The following is a 13,146-nucleotide window of genomic DNA, read 5'->3' as shown; positions in this document are numbered from 1 at the left end:
AATATTAGCCAAAATTTATGACAGTACATTTTTATAATTGTACTATTAAGTAAAGTCCATGGTTTAACTTAGGGTTCACTGTCTGTGTAGCATAGTTTCATTTATTTTTTAAAAATTTTTATTCTGTCACTACATGTAGAATCTAACATTTCCCCTTTTAATCCTATTCAGATACATATTTCAGTGCTGTTAATTGCATTCACAAATGCACTATCATCACCACCATCCACTACCAAATCATTTCCATCATTCCAAATTGGTATCTGTACATTTTAAACTTCAACTTCCTATTCCTTCACTACTCTATCTCCTGGTAACCTGTCTCTATGAGCTTGCTTATTCTATTGTTTCAAAATAGTGAGATAATGCAGTATTTGTCCTTTTGTGTCTAGCTTATTTCACTCAACCTGATGATCATGTATGTTGTCACATATATCAGGACTTCATTCTTTTTTAAGGCTGAATAATATTCCATTGTATGTATATACCAAATTTTGTTTATTCATTCATCAGCTGATGGACACTTGGGCTGCTTCCATCTTCTGGCTATTGTGAATAATGCTGCTATGAACAAGTGTGCAAATATCTGTTTAAGTCTCTGCTTTCAATTCTTTGGGGTAGGGATTCCTGAGTCATATGGTAATTCTATACTTAGCTTTCTGAGGAACTGCAAACGTTCTTCCATGGAGACTGCGCCATTTTACATTGCCACCATCAGTGAATGTTCCTATTTCTCTGCTTCTCCAAATTCTTGTTATTTTCTGTCCTTTTAATAATTCTATTCTAATGGGTGTGAAATGGTATCTCATTGTGGTTTTGATTTGCATTTCCCAGATGGCTAATGATGTTGAGCATATTTTCATGTGCTTTTTGGCCATCTGCATATCTTCTTTGAAGAGATGTCTGTTCAAGTCTTTTGTATATTTTAATCAGGTTGTCTTTTTGTTGCTCAGTTGAAGGAAGTCTTCACATATTTTGGATAGTAATCCTTTATCAGATATGTGGTTTCCAAACATTTCCTCCCACTGAGTAGGTTGTCATTTTATATTCATGATCCGAGGAATAAGTTTTTAAATTTGAAGAGGTCCATTTATCTATGGTTTTTTTGCTTGTACTTTGGGTATAAAGTCTAAAAAACATTGCCTAAGGTCCTGAAGATGCTTCCCTATGCTTTCTTCTAGGAGTTTGATAGTTCTAGCTCTTATATTTACATCTTTGATGCATTTTGAGTTGATTTTCTTGTATACAGTGTGAGGTAGGGGTCCTTCTTTTTTTTTTTTTTTTTGCAGATGGAAGATCCAGTTTTCTCAGTACCATTTGTTGAAGAGACTATTCTTTCCCAATTGAGTGGCCTTTGCCACCTGCCAAAAATCAGTTGGCCATAAATGTGACTGTTGATTTCTGAGTTCTCAATTAGATTCCAGCAGTCTATATGTCTATCCTTGTGCCAATACCATGTTGTTTGGATTACTGTGGCTTTGTAGTAAGATTTAAGACAAGGAAGTGTGAGTCCTCAAACTTCATTCTTCTTTTTCAAGATGGCTCTAGCTATTTGGGGACCCTTACCCCTCCACATAAATATGATGATTGGCTTTTCCATTTCTGAAAAGAAGGTTGTTGGAATTTTGACTAAGATTGCATTGAATGTAAAAACTGCTTTGGGTGGTACTGACATCTTAATGACGTTTAGTCTTCCAATCCATGAAAATATCCTTGCATTTATTGAGATCTTTAAAATTTATTTAGCAATGCTAAAATGGTCACATTTTATGCCAAAATTATATTCATGTAAATATAATGTATAATTAATATTCAAGACTATGGCATGACAAACACAGTGCTAGAAATTATTTATGTATGTAATAATATTAAAGATTAGATATGGTTGAGGAACATATATTTGTTAAATGTTTATTATGTATCAGGTACTCTGCTAGATGTTTCTTAAATGTTCTCTCATTTAATCATTTTAAAGATCCCATGACATAGGTATGATCATACCTCATTTTATAAATGAAAAATATTGAGTTAGAGGAGTTAAATTTTCTTATATTACATAGCAGGTAAGCAGAAGATCTAGGATTCCCAACTAGTTGTGTTTCTAAAGTCTATGCTCTCCTTGAAGCCTCAAAAGAAGGCATAGATCATTACTTTCATGGAATATTTTGAAGAAATTGATATTTTTTAATAGCAGATGTCTCAATTGTAGGCAATTTTGTCCTCCTCTCTTCAACCAGGGGACATTTGGTAATGTTTGGAAACATTTTTAGTTGTTACAACTTGCTTTTGGGGGTAGTGAAAGTTCTACTGAAATCAAGTGGGTAGAGGTCAGGGTTGCTGCTAAATATTTTTCAATGTACAGAATGGCCCTCCACAACAAAAAACCAATCCAGCCCAAAATGTCAATTAAGCTGAGGTTGAGCTACTGTATTCTATAGTATAACTTATGTTATAATATCTTACTAAAAGGTTTAAGGTGTAATCTTATCATTAGGCTTAAAACTAAATTTCTTAAAGGTCAGAAATTCAGCAAATTTACATTCATATATGAATTTCTCAATTGTTATTGTAATAAGTACAGTAATAATTATAATTGTAGTAATGGTGATAGCATTTATAGAATTTATACCATGCAAAGGAAGGTTTGCGTTAAGTCCTTTACATCAGCAGTTGGCAAATTATGGCCTATGGGCCACATGTGACCCAACATCTGTTTTTGTAAATAAAGTTTTATTAGAACATAGTCAAACTCTTTCATTTACAAATTGTCTAAGGCTGCTTTCACATTACAATGGCATAGTCAAGTAGTTATGATAAAGACCCTGTGGTCTGCAAATCCTAAGATGTTTACTTTCTAGTCCTTTAAAGATAAAGTTTGCATATTACTCCTTTACATGATTATCTCATTTAATTGCTACAACTCTCTAAGATCAATACTTTTATTTTCCCCATTTTATAGATGGGGAAATTGAGCTTAGAGAGATTAAGTCATATGTTCAAGGTCACATAGATAATAAATGTGGCAAAGCAAGGATTCAAATCCAAGCAGTCTGCCTCCCAAGTCTGTTCTATATTTGACTTAACAGTATTTCTGTAAAGGAATTAATAAAAGTAGTTACCTTTGGAATTCCAATACATAGCTTGCTCACATCTGTCAAATTGGAAAGCATAAATGGTGTAACTGGGTCTTGTATTGTAGTAGAATCTTTGGGGTCATGTCCAGCCAGTACACCTGTGAAGAAAAATACTTATGACTGAGAGACATATTGTTTTACAGTGAAATTATGTTTTGAAAATATATGAAATCATATAAATACCCAACACAATTGCTGCATCATCCACACATCTCGTTAAGATTCCTGGCACATCCATTGAATTAACCAAGGGAATGAGACCATGACGGGAAATTAGTCCGTAACTTGGTTTTAAACCAACAAGCCCACAATGGGCAGCTGGATTTCTGGTTGATCCTCCTGTATCTGATCCTAATGCCCTGGAATTTAAATAGAAATCTCTTGATAAGAAAGACATAGCTGTAATTTTATTTAGAATCTATCTTTTTAAAAGTATATTTTAAAATTGTATTTTCCCCTGTTTATAAAAAGTAACAGAAGCTCAACACAGAGAATTCATAAAGTTTAGAAAAGTGTAAAGAGGTCGCAAACTATTCCACTACCCAAAGCAAACATTTTTAACATTCTGGCATATTATCTCCAAGTATTTTTAAAATTATTTAAAAAAATTTTAATAATTAACATTTAATAATTATTTAATGCAACAGATCTAAAATATTATCATTTCAACATGTATCAATATAAAATTACTAATGAGGTGTTTTACACTTTTTCCTTACTGTGTCATCAAACCCTGGTGTGTATTTGACATTTACAGCACATACAAGTTTGGACACTAAAGTTTCATTGGTAATACCTGATCTGCACTTTCTTTTAAATTTAAGAAAACAAACAATATACTTAGAACCACTTAAAATGGATATCTCAGTTAGCTTAACCATAGGTGTATTAAATAAAGTATCCACAAAATCAATTAAGCAAAATCCTTAAATTCTAAATATTAAACACTAACTTAGATACCACTTGATCAGCTGTCAAAACTGTGAATGTTCCCAAAATAGCAAGTAGAAAGTTCTTACAAATATCTGCATTGCTATAGCAATGACCTATGTTACTAAATATTTTCCTGATTTCAGGAAAATATGAAGATACAAATATTTTTACAATTAACATGTAAAAGTCTTAACCGCCTAAAATAGGTATCTTATCCATACGCATATACAAAACAAAATCTAAGTAATCATGGTAAAGCCTGTTTGTACAATGTTTCATAAACCAATTTAAAATTAAAGCAAGGAAAGAAAAAAATCTATAGATACAGATATCAGAGTTTCTTAAATTCTAAATATTAAACACTATCTTAAATACCATTTGATTAACTATCAAAACTGTGTGCATTCTCAAAATACCAAGTAAAAAGTTGTTAAAATATCAACTTTGCTATGGTAGTGAGCTGTTATTAAATATTCACAAACTTTTGATATTATGAATTTATTTTACCTAATATTACTATAACAGTCTATAGTTTTTTTTAACCTTTTTTTATTGTAAAATATAACATATATATATATAAAGAAAAGAAAAAAGCAATAATTTTCACAAAATACTACAACAAGCAGCTACAGAACAGGTCCCATCCCCTCATCTCAGATTTTTCCTCCTAGATGCTTCATCAAGTCTTTCTTTAATGCATGTTTTTTCAGAATTGAAATCATTCGGTAATCATAATTTCCAGCTGCTTTTTGCTAATGAGCTTGCACCCAATGTCTGTTCTAGTTTGCTAGCTGCCAGAATGCAACACACCAGAGATGGATTGGCTTTTAATAAAAGGGGATTTATTTCATTAGTTCTTCAGAGGAAAGGCAGCTAACTTGCAACTGAGGTTCTTTCTCATGTCCACAACAACCGAACAAGGCACGTTCACCTGGCCAAGTTGACACCTGAACCTAGCTACCACAATGTCATTAAAATTATCGAAAATTCCAAGTACGTATAATATTCCATTATATAGATTACTGATTCCTAAAATTTTAAAGTCCACTCTGTTACTGATATTCGTAAAAATCTTACACCTTCCTTTGATAGTACTTGATACTTAAAATAAATGAAAAACAATGGCAGAGGGCTGCAAGGGTGGTAGAATTCTCACCTGCCATGCGAGGGACCCAGGTTTGATTCCCGGCCCGTGCACTTCCAAAAAAAATTAATAATAATAATTCAACAAATGGTGGTGCAATAATGGGATACTCACATGGAAAAAATGAAATGTAACCCCCCCCATCACACAGCATACAAAAAAAGAAAAAACAATGGCAATTTTACAATATGCTTTGAAAACTAAAGGCACCCCTCCCAGAAATTCAGATATAATCCTTCTCAACCCCACTGAGGATCATGGATAGAAATGTACTAGAATTTGCTTATCTTGTCTCTAACTAGAATAATAATCGTATAATAAATAATTTTGCAATAAACACTTTTAAACATAAATCTTTGCCCATATGTCTAATTAATTTTTAGACTAAATTTTCAAAAAGAGTTACTGGGCCAAAGGGTCTACCTGTTATATGTTTTTTTAAATTTTATTTTATTATTATTATTGTCTGAGTCCATATATGGTATACAATCAATGGCTCACAATATCCCAACTTAGTCGTGTATTCATCACCATGATCATTTTTTTTAAAACATTTGTATCCCTCCAGAAAAAAAGAAAAAGAAAAAAGAAAAAACTCATATATACCATAACCTTTACCCCTCCCTCTCACTGACCACTAATATTTCAATCTACCCAATTTTTTACCATTTATCCCCCTATTATTTATTTATTCTTTTATCCTTATTTTTTTACTCATCTGTCCATACCCTGGATAAAGAAGCACCAGACACAAGGTTTTAACAATCACACAGTCACACTGTAAAAGCCATACTGCTACACAATTGTCTTCAAGAGTCAAGACTACTGGAACACTGCTCAACAGTTTCAGGTACTCCAATACCCCACAAACTGAAAATGGATATCTATTCAAGGCATAAGAATAACCTCCAGGATAACCTCTTGACTCTATTTGAAATCTCTCAGCCACTGAAACTTTATTTTGTTTAATTTTTCTTTCCCCTTTTGGTCAAGAAGGCTTTCTAAATCCCATGATGCCAGGTCCCAACTCATCCTGGGAGTTCTGTTCCACACTGCCAGAGAGGTCTACACCCCTGGGAGTCATGTCTCAGACAGTGTGGAGGGCAGCGCATTTGCCAGCCAACTTGGTTTAGAGAAAGAAAAGCCATATCTGAGCAACAAAAGATGTTCTCTGGGGGTGACCCCTAGGCTTAATTATGAGTAGGCTTAGCTTCTTCTTTGCAGAAATAAGGTCTATAAGGGCAAAACCTAAAATTAAGGGCTCAGCTTATTGAATTGGTTGTCCTCCACTGCTTGTGCGAATATCAGGAATTCCCCAGATAGGGAACTTGAATAATTCCTTCTTTTTCCCCACTCCCCCAAGAGGACTTTGCAAAATTTTTTTTTATTCTCTGCCCAGACTACCCTGGGATATATCACAACATCACACTAACATGTACAAACCAACAAGATCTCACGCCCTATTCAAGGTTCCATGTAATTATGGTATTCAAATAAACCAATCATACAAGTTAAATTAGATAATGTGCTACCCAAAACATAAATTTTGCACCAAATAAACATATGTTTTTGACACATATTGTCAAATTACTTTTCAGAAAGATTATGTCAACATATTTCCAATTGCAGTAAATTATATTGTGTTTTATTGTTTCATTACCATTGCTAAGTTCTCAGTTTTTAAAATTTTTGTTAATTTGATAATCAAAGAAGCTTGTCTGTGTGCATTTTTTGAATAATTTTTCATGTTTATTTGATTATAATCATAGCCCCTAAATAATTCTGTTATCAATTTTGATATGCATTTAATCCAGATACTTCCATGTAACTACTAGCATAGGTATATGTAATTATTACTTTAAATAAAAATAGAGTAGAGCTGTACGTACTGTTCTGCAACTTGTTTTTCACTTAACAATGTTCTTGGTTATCTTTCCACGTCACTATATAGTGCTCTACCTCATTCTTTTTATTGGCTGTATAATATTCCAAGACTCTTTTGTTTTAAAAACTATTATAAAAGAAATGAATAAAAAAAAAAGAAAAACAGAAGGCGAATACTTTACAGTTTAGGATATATTTAATCTGAAGTTACTTCTGGTCGTGCTCCCATTGATTGGACCTAAACTAAAGCACTGAATTTAACAAGGCTCCCAGTAATGACATAAGACTTATGCTTTACAGAAAATGCAAATTCTATCTCCTTGCTTACCAAGTCAATTTAAGATACAAAATCTGATTGTTGTCTTTGCAATTTTTAAAAGGACACATTTTCTTATTAAGATTCTCTTGACGGCTGTGTAATAAAGCAAAATCTACATTTCCACAGGAATTATATGTCAAAATGCCATCTTCTGAAAGCACATTTAGAAAGATGAACACTCAGTGAAGTGATGAGAACAGAAAAAGAGCACCTAATCCTGTAGTCCTAACTTGTCAGAACTCTCATTAATATTAATACAATGCTGTAAAATTCCACAGAGTTAAAGTAAAATGGATTTACTTGTTAACAAGATTTCAGGGAAACGTAAAAAAAAAACAAAACCCTGCAGAACCTAAATTTCCATGGCTCTTAAAAATATAATTTATTAGTTGTAGGCCTGTGAAAGAACTTAGTTTTAGTGGAAAATTAATAAGATAAAGAATTACTACCAGTTTAGCTTGGAAGCACTAAACTAAAGTCAGGGTATGTTAGTACCCAAATATTTGTACCATCAATCAGCAAATATCTGAATGAATTAATTAACAAATAAAATCCAATGAAGTCCATTTATACAAATTGGTTTACTCTGCAACATCCATAAAGTTATGTTCTTGAACAAACCAGATACTACAGAGGAAGAGTTGAATGTTATTTTAAAGTTAAATGAACAAAATATACAGTGTAGCATACAGCTGACTGTAATTTTAAGATATAATTGTGATATAACACTGAGTACAAATAGCTCAATATTTCTAAAAAGAAATAAAATATCAAGGTATTAACCCCCACATTGTTGGGTTTTGAATATGGTTCATAACTATGTGGATTTGGTTGGGTTTTAAAATACAAACAGAAAACAAGAATCTCACGCAAAGCATGTGAATGCTGATACGGCAGCTGCACTACCGCCCGAACTTCCTCCAGTTATTAACCAATGTGAATCTTCATGCTCCTCATGATGCTTCTGCTTTATCTTTTCTCTATATTGCCTGGAGTAACTCCAAGGGTTTTTAACTGGTCCAAATACACCATCTGTGCTTCCAGATCTGAGATAAAGAAATTAAGTAAGAAATCTTAGTGAAACTGTAATTTTAACCATAATTTTCATCTCCTGAGTATATTACTTGCTTCTGACAATTCATTTGCTTTTACTAATCCACTGTGATTTGAATTGGAAAAAGTGGTAAGCCTACTCAAAATGTGCAGGCTTTATGTGTCCTATCAAAGAAATTTTAAGGAGGTAGAGGATGGGAAGTGTGGTGGTTTGGAATTGTATGTACCCCCAGAAAATCATGTTCTTAAAGCTAATCCATTCCTGTGGGTCTGATGAGGCTACTTCAGTTAAGGTGTGACCCACCTCATTCAGGATGGGTCTTAATCTTAAGGAGTCATTTATGCATAATGTATGTATAAATGTAATACATACAGAGAGAGAGTACAGGTAAACAAACTATAGAAATAAGAAGCTGAAAGCAATGAAACACGGAAGAGAAGCAAGAGATCTGCCTTGCCATGTGGTAGAGGAACTAAGGATTTTTTGCCAGCAGCCAGTCTTCAGGAAGAAAGCATTGCCTTGATAATGCCTTGATATGGACATTCTCTTGGCCTCAAACTATAAGCTAATAAATTCTGATTGTTTAAAGTCAACCCATTTCATGGTATCTTCTTTGAGTAGCCTAGGAAACTAAAACAGGAAGTAAAAGCATTTGTGGTAGAAGATAGAAAAAACTACTTAGCTAACAAAACAAAAGAAGATTTTGTCCCATTTGATCATTCAACTTAGTCAAAGATGACTTCCCTTGTAAGTCTTCCAGTTAAAAAGTATCATAAATATACAAACAGGTAACAAGAATTCTTTTGAAGTTATCTCTTAATTAGAAGTTTTAAGAAAAGCATTATAAATGGAATGCTAATAACTTTAAAAATATTTTTTAAATAATTTCAATCTTACAGATAAATGACAAAATAAAAATAGCACAAAGAACACTGCATACCCTTTACCCTTATTTACCTCTTATTAACATTTACTCCATTTACTTTATCATTTGAGTGCTGTGTGTGTTCATACATATACATATTAACATTTTTCTTTTTCTAAATCATTTAAGGGTAAGTTATATACATCATGGCCCTTTATCCCTAGATACTTTAGTATGCATTTAGTACATATTTTCTAAAAATAGTGATATTCTCATACACAGTCATATAGCATAGTTATCAATCTCAGTAAACTTAACATTAATACTTTAATCTACTATATGGAATTAAATTTTGCCAGCTTTTCTCACCTCTAGTAAAGGATCTGGTCTAGAGTCACATATTGTATTTAATTGTCATGTCTCTTTAGCTTTTTTCCCGTTTAACTATTCACCAGCCAATGGACATTTGGTTGTTTTGGTTTTTGGCAATTATGAGTAAAGCTAATACAGACATTTTACTGAAGGTCCTAGCCACTGTTTTTGTGTACATATAAGTCTTCATCTCTTAGATAAATACCTAAGAGTGGGATTGTTGGTCATAAGTTCAGTATATATTTATAAGAAACTGCCAAACTATTTTTCAAAATGGCCAAACCACCCTGCATTCCTCACCAGCCATGTATGAGATATTTAGCTGCCCTGCATTCTTGCAGAATTTGGCACTATCATCTTGCTTTGTTTGGGCTATTCTAATGCGTATGTGCATCTTGTGGCTTTAATCAGCATTTCCCTAATTGCCAATGTTATTTAGCATTCTTTTGTATATTTATTTGCTACCTGTTTACCTTCTTCTTTGATGTGTGCTCAATTCTTTGCTCTTTTATTTAATTGGGTTATCTGTTTTCTTGAGTTAGAAAAGGTTCTATATATTCTGGAAATCTGTTCCTTCTCAAATGTATGCTTTCCTCTCAGTCTGTGGCTTGTTTTTTTTTTTTTTTTTTTTTTTTTTTAATTTTTAACAAACAGTGTATTTCAGAGAACAGAAATTTTTAATTTTAATGTCAAATCTATCAATTTTAAGGATCACACTTTATATGTCCTAAGAAATCTTTGCCTAACTCAAAGTATACAATGTCTCATAGTGTCATCCCCTAACTGCACAAATGTCACATTCAATTTTAAATCATTTTGATTGCCCCAAAAAGAAAAACAGAAAGACATAAAAAAAATAAATCCCAAAATATCCCATACCGCTTACTCCTCCCTATTATTGACCCCTAATATTGGTGTGGTACATTTGTTATTACTGATGAAAAGATATTAAGATATTACTGTTAACTACAGTCTATAGCTTGCAATAGGTACTTTTCCCTATACACCAATCTATTATGAAGACTCTGTGCAAGTAAAGTACATTATTACTAGATCATGAAAGAACTTACGTATATTCGTAGTGTTAATCTTAAACAACATCCACCTACAGGTTCAATGTGCTATCCAATCCATATTTAAACCTTTAATTTTCTTTCTGGTGACATACATGACTTCAAACAACCCCTGTCAACCAAATTTACCTAAAATTCAGCTGTTAGCCTCTTTTAATCTGGAACATTTCCATAGCCTCTGTCTTTTACAATATTGACATTTTAATGGAATGTTTCTCATTTTGGACTTATCTGATGTTTCCTTGCTATTAGATTCAGTTATGCATTCTGAATATCATGAATATTACATAGATGATATAGCGCCCTTCTCAGGGAATCCCATCTGGAGACACACAATGTACACCTCACCCTCAATGGTGATACTAATTTTGATCAGCCAATCAGGTAATTTTGTCCTAGTAACATATGTTTGAGCTTATTTCCACAGTTTAATTTATTCAATATATATTTGCTTAGTACCAAGAGTACCATTCTGAGCAAGCCAGTCAAGGACTCTGCTTCTATGAAGCTTATAGTCTAGCTAGGGAACACAAACTAATCAAATATTACAAATGTGACAAATATAAAAAAGGGAAAAAAGTTTTGGTAAAAGATCAGGAACAAGGCAAAGATGCCTGCTCTTACCACTTCTTCTACTGAATATTGTACTGAAGGTCTTAACTTGTAAAATAAGGCAAGAAAAAGAAATAAGAGGAAGTAAAACTGTCTCTATCTGTGCACTGCATGATCAACTACAATGAATACCCCGAGGAATATGCAAAACCCAAATGGAACTAATATGTGAACCTAGCATGGTCACAGGATATAAGATCAATATAGAAAAATCGATTATATTTCTAGATACTAAAAACAATAAGAAATTGTAAAAAAAAAAAAACCATTTTCTATAAGATAAAAAATATGATTACTTAATGATAAATCAAAGTATGTACAAGATGTATCCACAAAAAATATAAAACAAAACTAAGAAAAATTTAAAAAAATCTAAATAAATGAAGCGATATACCATGTTCACATATGAGAAGGAACACTGTTAAGATGTTAACACGATTTACAAATTCAATGTTATAATCAAAATCTCAGCAAGCTTCTTTATAGGAAATAGTAAGCTTATTTTAAAATTTATATAGAAATGCAAATGACCTACAATACATAAAATGATCTTGAAAAAGAAGAACAAAGTTGGAGAGTTCTCATTAACTTATTTTAAAGGCTTACTATAAAGCTACATTAATCAAGATAGTGTGATATTGGAGTATTTAGATATATAGAGATCAACAAAACAGAGCCTGTATATATATATATATATATATATATCAAATTGATTTTAAAAATTTTTATTAGAGAATTCGTGGGTTTACAGCATACACCACCAATTTACTAAAACCTTGCATTTGGGGTGCTACTTTTGTTACAATTGATGAAAGCACAGTTTTATAATTGTACTATTAACTATAGCCCCATGATTTAAGTTAGTATTCACTGTTTATGTTGTATAGATGCTAGATACTGTTGTACAGATACTAGATACTGTTTTAGTATCTAGAAATACAATTGATTTTTCTATATTGACCTTGTATCCTGTGATCATGCAGGCCCATGGATTTTCCTTAAAAATTTTTAATTCTAGTACCATATACACAACCTAACATTTTCCCTTTTAGCCACATTCAGATATATACGTCAGTGCTGTTAATTCCATTCACAATGTTGTGTGACCTTCACTAACATTCATTACCAAAATACTTCCATTATTCCTAATAGAAACTCCATGCATGTTAAGCCTTAATTCCATATTCCTTATCCTCCCGCCTATGCTCTGGTAACCTATTATTCTATATTCTAACTCTAAGAGTTTGTTTATTCTAAAAATTTCTTATCAGTGAGACATTACAAGTTTTTACAAAGATGCCAAGGTTATTTAATGAGGAAAGTATTTTTTAAAATAAGTAGTGCTAGAATTATTGGACATCCATATACAAAAAGAATGAACATGACTTTACAGACACCCACCTATAAAAAATTAACTCGGACTTCCGGAGAAGATGGCGGCTTAGTAAAACGAGCGGATCTTAGTTCCTCCTCCAGAACAGCTACTAGGGGAGTAGAAACGATACAGAACAGCTCCCGGAGCCACGACAGAGATAAAAAAGACAGCGTATCCTATCCTGGAACGGCTGACTGGCTGAGAGAACCCGCTCCGGTGAGATTGCAGAGGGGCGCGGGCTTTCCCGGGCGGGACGGCAAGCGGCCGGAGTCCCTCCCTACCTCCTTCCCGGGCCAGCTGGCAGAATTGGGCAGGCGGTCCCCTCAAGCCGCGGCGGCTGGCGCCCCCACCATGTGCGGCCCCCTGGACCAACTGAGAGAA

The 13,146-nt window shown here is 33.0% G+C and overlaps 1 protein-coding gene across 1 annotated transcript in view; it reads right to left on the bottom strand.

The window, feature by feature from the left end:
- Positions 1–13,146, bottom strand: part of QRSL1 (glutaminyl-tRNA amidotransferase subunit QRSL1) — a 58,335-nt gene that overhangs the window by 17,489 nt on the left and 27,700 nt on the right. Inside the window, exons 5-7 of the mRNA XM_077162546.1 lie at positions 8,284–8,460; positions 3,318–3,493; positions 3,120–3,232 (exon numbers count right to left, since the gene is read on the bottom strand). Of these exons, the coding sequence (XP_077018661.1) occupies positions 3,120–3,232; positions 3,318–3,493; positions 8,284–8,460 (466 nt within the window). The remainder of the gene's footprint in view (positions 1–3,119; positions 3,233–3,317; positions 3,494–8,283; positions 8,461–13,146) is intronic.

The sequence above is a fragment of the Tamandua tetradactyla genome, chromosome 5 (genome assembly GCF_023851605.1).
Source record: "Tamandua tetradactyla isolate mTamTet1 chromosome 5, mTamTet1.pri, whole genome shotgun sequence".
Lineage (NCBI taxonomy): Eukaryota > Metazoa > Chordata > Mammalia > Pilosa > Myrmecophagidae > Tamandua > Tamandua tetradactyla.
The sequence above is the reverse complement of the archived record's forward strand: the minus strand, read 5'-3'. Positions and strand labels throughout refer to the sequence as shown.